Genomic DNA, 8,172 nt, shown 5'->3' on the forward strand with positions numbered 1-8,172 from the left:
GGTGATAAAAAAGCGAAACATATTTGTTTAATAGACCCACTTAAATAAACCCGGACAAAGAAAGTTGGCCTGCATCAATTCAGTTAAAATATTTTGACGCCAGGAGCCGCTGAAATCACAATGAGTGACGAAATTTATCCAAAGAAGCGCCTTCTTTCAGATATCGTAGCTCGGAAGCGAATTCGGTGGCCCCCTTATTTTTTTTTACATTTCTGACACGAGTAACTCGTAAACTAGCAGTGGTGAAAGTTTAAGAAAAATTTCAATGTGAGAAGATTCACAGTGCTTGACTCGGATTTACAGCGCGTAGCACTTGTATGATTGTATCTTTTTGAACGAACAGTGGATAGAGATGAAATGACTTTAGTTACACTGAAGAACATGTTTAGTAAACACAGAAAAACGAATAAACAAGCGGTGCAAAGTTAGAAATTTTTGTCATGGCAGCGCGGTCGGGTAAAGAAAGTCAACAGATTTATCTTTTTGTGACGTGTAAAATTTTTGAATATTATTTCTGTAGTGATACAAAGAGTTGTCTTAACTTCCAGGGTTACGTTTGTGATCCAGTAAACTAACTATAAATAATAAACTTTCGATTCATTATAAATTTTAAGCTGGCTTTCGACAAACATAAAATTTTGCGTATTATTTGTCTACTGTGTAGATACATCTAGTATGTGCCGCTAGCTTTGTCGCGAGAGCAAATTTGTTCTGTTGCTTTCATTCAAAACGCTTTTGTTTCTTATGTTGTTTTTCCAATAGCTAAGTACAAAAGACATTTTACGCCGGGAGGCTGAAAACCGATTTACTAGGAAACTAAAATGTCAGCAATTTTCCGCATGGTGGAGCTCTCAATTCTGAAGTTTTCGCGCTTGAGTTTCCTCGCGAAATTGTGAACCGTTATACATTTTTCCTTCAGGGCATTTTCACGAAAAGTTTAAGCTCGGCAAACACTTTGTCAGGTGGATGTTAATGGCAAAAAGCTTGCTATAACCCAACGCTTAATTACCGCGAACAATAGAATATCTACGCCACGTCTTTAGACCTTTAAGTCGTAAACGCGATGTAAAAAAATAAACAAAAACCTCTCAAAGAAATCGTCAGTAAAAACAGCCTTTTCAATGAATAAGGTTTTTATAAACGTATAGCCGAGGTTTATACATTTATTTCCATGTAAAGTGAAGTTTATAAACGCGCGATATTCTTTTTTTTCTCACCGCTGGTTATTGATGTACTTGCTAGTTTTTTTTGTTGAAAACGCCACGTTTGAGCGCATGACGCTAAAACGCAAGTCTGCTAAGACTGCCACGTGTCCACTTCCCGTCCGTACGGTGTCGACAACGTGTTAACCGTGGCGTGAAATTGAGAAAATAAGCCAGTGTTGAATAAATAACCATATCCCCTTCTTATTGCCTGAACTTTCATTGTTTTTCGGCTGGTCCTGGGCGGGTGGCCTGCATTGCTAATAGACGTCTATTTGCATAACAAGAGAAAAATTGAACATTTTGATTTCAGGTCGTTCACGACATAAGATCGGCTTGTGGTGAAGTTATCAAGAAAGGCACGAGGCTGAAATACTTAACGCGAATTGTGGACCTGATAAAGGGTAAGTAATGTGTCGACTTTTTGCTTTTTCTTCTCATCGAAGCATATATTTGAAGTGATCGCTTATTTTATAGCAAAAGAATCGGAATTAATTACTTTGACTGGCAATTCCAATGTGAACTTGGCCTTGCGAGGTTCTGATTTTACGGCGTTTTAGTTCAAACAATTAATTGGAGTACCGTTTTTATCGTCCAGTTTCACGGCGATTCTATTTTCAATCGTGTGAGAATCGACGAAATGCTAGCAGATTTGAAAATAAATGATTGCTAAGCATTCGAGTTGTTACAAGCCTCGCTCTTCAAACGAGAATTCATTTGTTGCCGAAATTGGACGATAATTTGCGGAGGAGTTTAAACACTGAATTTTTTGGAATGTCCGTCCGGTTTGGAGATTAATTTTGTTTTCTGGCGGAATAATCAAGTTGGGGGAAAATTTCCGTGTTTAGCCAAGGGATTAAGGCCAAAACAACAGGCAGGATTTAACCATTTACTTCGCTTTCTTGTAAACAGGCCTTAAAATGTCACTTTTTGTCAAGGGTGCTCGTTACTAAAGCAATTGCTTTTAATAAGAGAGGATCAGATGTGCGCTAACTTTAAAAAAAAACGCTTCAAAAAAAATCATCGTTCTTTTGGAGCGGCGATTGACGCGCGCGAGCCGAATTCAAGTTCAAACACGAACTCGCGAGAACATTAATTACACCGTCATGCGTTCGCTGTTTGTTGTGTACTCAGCCAACACGAAACTTTCCTCGTCGGAACGTTTTGCTTTAAAGAAATGTAAATTTACGAATGATGTGTCTTGCTTTGTGAGCTTGGCTTTTATTAAAGCAGCTGTTTAAATAAACCTTGTCAAGACCCCCATCGGTTTGCAAGTTTAATACAAAACACGTTAATTGCATGACGTAGTAAAGGCAAAAGGTAAATTCTTTTATGCCAAATGGACAAAACTTGATAAAAAAAAAGGCCTTTGTATTTGAAAGTGATAATAGTTTATCCATAAAGCATGTTATTCTCGTGAAACGTTACTAGGAGATCAATTCAAAGGAGACTTTAAGTAAATGGAAATTTACCGTTTGTCACACCATCCGAAAATTTAAAAATTTTCTTTGGGTGACTCACTGTGCAGTAGAAATTCAGGATTTCCTCGTTTTTAAAATTAACTATTCCAGAAAAATTAAAGTGATGTTTTCTTTCTAAGTAAATAGTTACATTTTCAAATATCCAACTGAGCTTGTGTTAGTTATGACTCTAGGCGCAAAAAAATGTAAATCAACGTCTTTCCCCATCGAGTATTTTTTTCATATTTTTAAATATGGAGTTGTAGTTAACACCAAAGAGCAATTTTCATCGATTATTTTTAGTAAGCGTGGGCGACTTTTCTTATAATATAATTGTATATACAACTTCCCTTGTTTTGTCGATGACGCGTTCCTTACGTGGCAAAACGTAAAAATGCGCTTCAAATGAAAATGCGTGGGAGATGCATTAATTTTCCGAATTGACGGCGGTTTATTCGTGTTTAGACTAAGTTCTACATGAAAGCTTGTCTCCGAAACGTTGCTGCCACTTTTTCTCGTGTAATTAATTATTCAGTTTCTTGTAATGAGACTCGATTCTGTTTTGATGAAAGAAACCAAGAGAGGATATATACTCTCTTGAAGAAACCCAAAGGGCAACTTCGTCTACAGAAGAATTATAGCCAACAAAACACCGCTTGTCGTTTGCTTTCGGTTAAAAATACCACTCAGTTATGTTATTTTGATTTAAGTTAGCTGTGTTAGTCAACCGTTTGCTAATAGTGCTAAACGTCTTATGAAGGTGGTTAAACTAAGCCTTTTATTACATCGAGGTTTTCTTAGAAAAATACTTTATATAAAAATTATATTCTATATAAATGATAATATATATGCTATATCGAACTATTTTTAGTTGTTCAGTATAATGGCGTGAAACAACAGAGGATTTTAACGAATCGCCCGAGGTCTTTAGTAAGCTATGCCTATATCCCATTCTCATGTAAATATGCCATGCTAGATTAATGTGGATGTTATAAACGGCCACATGTTACGTGGCGTGGAGAATTTCTTCAAAACGTACTATTTATTAGTTGAAAAATTATTAAGGATAGCTTCGGCAGTTGTAAGTGGAAGAGAATGTGCATATATCTAGCTTTAAAAAGTGCCCACGAAGAGTATTTTAATTTATCAATTTCCTTGAGGGCGGTTTTCAATTCAGGTTACCTAGCAACTGAATATTTAAAGGCTTTTTTAGACCTAGTGAAGTTCAAATTAGACAAGCCAATGCAAGCACTAGCTTGTCTCTTTTCCAAAGCATTATTTAGCCTAGTTTGATTCTGGAAAACGATTGAAAACTGTGCGAAATAGCGAATAAGAGACTTATTCCGTGAGAATTTCACACTCTTTCGTTCGCCTTTTTTGATGATTATTTTATAAAAATGGCGCGAAATATATTTGGCATGTAAATTTGTTGTGAAAAAAAAAAATCAGTAAATAAAAAGTTATCGTTTAGACGTGTACAAGAACTTTCGTTAAAAAGCCGAGTGCCAAATTTTATGACAGCTAATCTAGCTTTTTAAGAAACATTTCGAATAAAGAACAAGTCATTAGCGATGCGTTACCAATATTCATTTCCTCGAGTTATTTTGCAGTTTCTTTACATTGAAAAAGAAAACACGAATACAGTATTGTTATCACACATCAAGGCGAATTCTTAGCGTTTCATTTAATAACTTTACTTTATTTATATATTATATGACTATAATAAAAACTCAGAATGGTACTTGCAACGTATAAATGTTCTATTCTAAATATTCTGCCATTTAGCATAACTGTCCGGTATACTGATCACTGTATCGTATTGAAATAATTAAACGTCAATTCTATTGTACTTAAATTCGTAATTTACTTTTTGACTTTCAAGAAAATTCTAACTACGTCATCTATCATTTTTTATACATGACACTTTCCCACGTTGTTCATAACGCATATGGAATGAAAGGAAATAATATATGCATTTTTTGCAGTTTCTTTACCAGACGACATTTGAAGGCGATGGAGGTGTTTAACCAGGCCTACGACGAGTTAACTGGTACAAACTCCTTTAAGGTAGGTTTATTCGCATAATTTAACAAGTGGACAAAAAGGTATAGACAGATAAAGGAATTTATAGTAAAAAAGGTGATTAATTCTCAGATCCCTTTCGACATATATTGATAGGTGTTTTATCTCAAACATCTTTTAGAAGTGGTATTAATTTAAATTAAAGCACTGTATTTCTAGTAGCGTTGAGTGTTTTTAAAAAGCGCGTTTCATGTGGAAAGTCTAAGTTGCCGAGGCAGCCTCCGCCGACTTGTAGCTAGGTTTCCCTGTTAAAGGAGGAAACACTGTTGTGCAAACAAAAACATCCGGCCTCAACTGACGGCGGAAACCTGAAATGTTTCCTTGTTTAGCGAGACTGGTCAGACAGGAAACGTGTTTCGGGAGCAAAAAATCAGTCGCTTCTCGAAAAAATTTAAATATACCAAGAAATTTTTTAACTTACAAGAGAATCCTTGTAAAAATACTTCTGCTTGGGAGCATATGTTTCCTGCGGTTCTAACCAATGGAAGCATTTGTTTTCATAGTCGCACGTAGAATCTTACGCGCGAGTTCGACGGTCGAGGGACACCAACTTACAGTACCTTCCTTTCTAAGCAGGCTTTGCTTTTGATCCACCATCAAGTGTTACTTCATTCAGGCTAAACTTTTTTTGCTAAAAAGCAGAACACGCGTTCAAAAATTAAGTTCAGCTTACAGCTGGTTTAGCAGCGGCCAGCATTTTATTATTGATATTTTATTTTTAAAATATTCATTACGCTCTGCTTTTACAGAGTGTTAATTCACCCAAAGGCTGTCAAATGTACAGCGATAAAAGCTCTCCAAAAGACCGTTCTCAGGACAGGAAACTTCTCTTCAAGATATCGTCACTTTTGGAAAAGGTGCGCATTTTCCTTTTGTTGCATTTTAAGTCTAGTTTCCTATGAAAGTGAGCGGGTTTTAATGAAGAATGAGCATAAGTTTCTTACTTGAGCGTGATTCCCGCCACAGCCGAATGAATGAAACTATGAAGTTGGGATCGGATCACAACTTAGCGAGTTCACTCGCAACGATATAACGACATATTAAAATAGTAAATTTATATTTGAAAAACAAAATAAAGTAGCCTCCTTCGCAGACGTTCTTTGGGCTCGTCGGGAGGGACGCGTGTCTGCCCCACTTCTGCGAAGGAGGCTAAAAATAAAGTTGACTTGATTGAATTTTAATAAAGAAATAAAAGACGATTCATACAGAATTTACAAGAACAGTATATCACCTTCGATTGCCGTTATGAATATCCATCTCTTTCCTTGTTTACTAATTACTAATAGTAAGCCCTTTTTTAATACCTCTTAGAAAAAGGTCGACGTCACAACGTACTCGGAAGACCTCTTTGAAGAACAAGAGCACTCAGACGCCAGCGATATTGATGTCAGCGGAGAACAAGATTATTTTTACGACGAGAAGAAGTGCGATAAGGTACGAAGATGTTTTATAAAAAAAAATAGATGCTTTCTTAGATTTGAATTGATTCTGTTTCTTGTCAATTATTCTGCAACGGACATGTCCGGTTATGACGTCGATTTTATATAAATGAAACGAAACACTTTAAAATACAAGATTTTAGAATTTTGATGATGACATATTAAAACCGCCCAATTGGCACTCAGTTTATTGATTACATGTGTACACAACTGCTTCCCTTAGAATGAGAAGGAGGTCGTTTTCGCCAGGAATGGAAGCGATGGGAAAGTGAAACTTACAGAAGAAGAAAAGGAAACTTTTGTCTCTGAAGGACTTCCTATTCCCAACAGAATACCACTGACAAAGGTAAGTGAGCTACAAGAACTCACTAGACCAAAATAAAATCAAATGTAAAGATACCGCTTTTATTATTCGCAAAGAAAGAAGGTAGTGAGAGGTTTTTCAGGCTTGCCTCTCAACCGGTAAGGCGAGAGAGAGAAAATATCGCGACATTATACAGTCCTCGCCTCTACGCTCTCCCTAGACAATTCCGTCGCCGAGGTACACAACAAATTCAATTTTAAATTTTAAATGTTTTATTTTACTACAAAAAGTTCAACAAAATGTCTTGCTTTTTCCAAATCGTTCACTGAACACGTTTAACGTCACAAGTAAGCACTGGTAACCTAGCCTGCAGGCTAAGAACCAAACCTGCTAACTAGTTTTCAGGTTTTCGCGGGAACTCCACGACAACATCTTCGGATTCCGTGCACAAGGACTGTGTTCAGTCAGGAGTCCATTACCTAACTATTTTGGAGTATTCTGACAGCATTTCAAGCGATAATTTCAGTATTTCCTCGCAAAGTAGTAACTGATTTCATCGAAAGCAGTAGTTTTCGCGGGAATGGCTTAGCTAAAAATACAGTGCTTTACTTGTGAAAACGCCGTTGCACAAATATACGTTAAGTGCGCGCTCCGGGTGATGGGCTCGTGGTTCAGTTAAACAAAGAGAACAAAGGCAATAAAGACAAATAAAACAAAGCAAAAAGAAAAACAAAGGAGAACTTCGAATTACGCACCTCATTCTAACGATGATGTAAATTGATTTTCTGTTGTTAGGCAGAAGAAAGAGCTCTGAAAAGAATTCGACGTAAAATTAAAAACAAGGTAAGCAAAAACTGGAATACACGCGCGTATTCTCGCAGATTCACAGCTGTTCACGAAATTTCACGCCGACAACTTGTTTTGCAATCATAACATCTCTTATTTTCTCCTATTTTCTAGCTCTCCGCCCAAGAAAGTCGACGAAAGAAGAAAGAGTATGTCGAGGGTTTGGAGAAAAGGTGAGATGAATTGAAAGTTGAAATTCAGAAATGGGATTTGTACTGAATTGTTTACGTCTGTTGTCATTGGCCAGAGTGATAAATTGATTTTAGGTTTACGGCCGCCATTAAACTTGTACCCAGATCTCACTCTGTATTACGCGTGATCGTGTGGGACCTGGGCTCAAGATTAGGCAGCCGGCTGCATGCATTAACCAAGCCATCTATAAGAAGTTTCTTTTTTTCATTATTGTGCTATTTATTTTAAATGTACTCTCTTTTCTGTTTAGGATGGAAACGTGCAATTCAGAGAATAACATTCTTCGACAAAAAGTTGATTCACTAGAATCAACCGTAAGGTAATGAGACACAAAGAACCAAGCAGCCCTCACACTGATCAGAAACTTATTTCTCCTTAAAACATTAACACAAAGTTTATCAGGCACGTCAGGGGAATACAGGAGTTGATCACTAAGGGAAAACTGTTTCAACAATACTGTAACAATTAACTTTTATTCTTATCAATCTTTCATTTAATAAGTCCTGTAACAAAAAAATAAAATCGTATTAAAAGGTAATTTTTGGGAATGAGGCTGGATGGATTGGGGCAGAAAATATAGGCTGGAAAATAGGATTTAGGCTGGAAGGTGGGGAGTTATAACCCCCTCCTCCCCTGAACTACTGGAA

General features: G+C 36.7%; 1 protein-coding gene across 2 annotated transcripts in view; it reads left to right on the top strand.

Annotated features, from left to right (window-relative positions):
* Positions 1–1,341: 1,341 nt before the first annotated feature.
* LOC144641907 (cyclic AMP-responsive element-binding protein 3-like protein 2) overlaps positions 1,342–8,172 on the top strand; it is an 8,271-nt gene continuing 1,440 nt past the window's right edge. The window contains exons 1-8 of one of the 2 annotated variants that reach the window (XM_078500923.1): positions 1,342–1,606; positions 4,648–4,729; positions 5,494–5,601; positions 6,056–6,178; positions 6,407–6,529; positions 7,283–7,330; positions 7,448–7,506; positions 7,776–7,844. In XM_078500923.1, the coding sequence (XP_078357049.1) occupies positions 4,676–4,729; positions 5,494–5,601; positions 6,056–6,178; positions 6,407–6,529; positions 7,283–7,330; positions 7,448–7,506; positions 7,776–7,844 (584 nt within the window). In that variant the 5' untranslated portion in view covers positions 1,342–1,606; positions 4,648–4,675. The remainder of the gene's footprint in view (positions 1,607–4,647; positions 4,730–5,493; positions 5,602–6,055; positions 6,179–6,406; positions 6,530–7,282; positions 7,331–7,447; positions 7,507–7,775; positions 7,845–8,172) is intronic. The other variant, XM_078500924.1, reaches the window with a different exon arrangement.

Source organism: Oculina patagonica, chromosome 2 (genome assembly GCF_052425735.1).
Source record: "Oculina patagonica isolate OP01 chromosome 2, crgOcupat, whole genome shotgun sequence".
In the NCBI taxonomy this organism is placed as follows: domain Eukaryota; kingdom Metazoa; phylum Cnidaria; class Anthozoa; order Scleractinia; family Oculinidae; genus Oculina; species Oculina patagonica.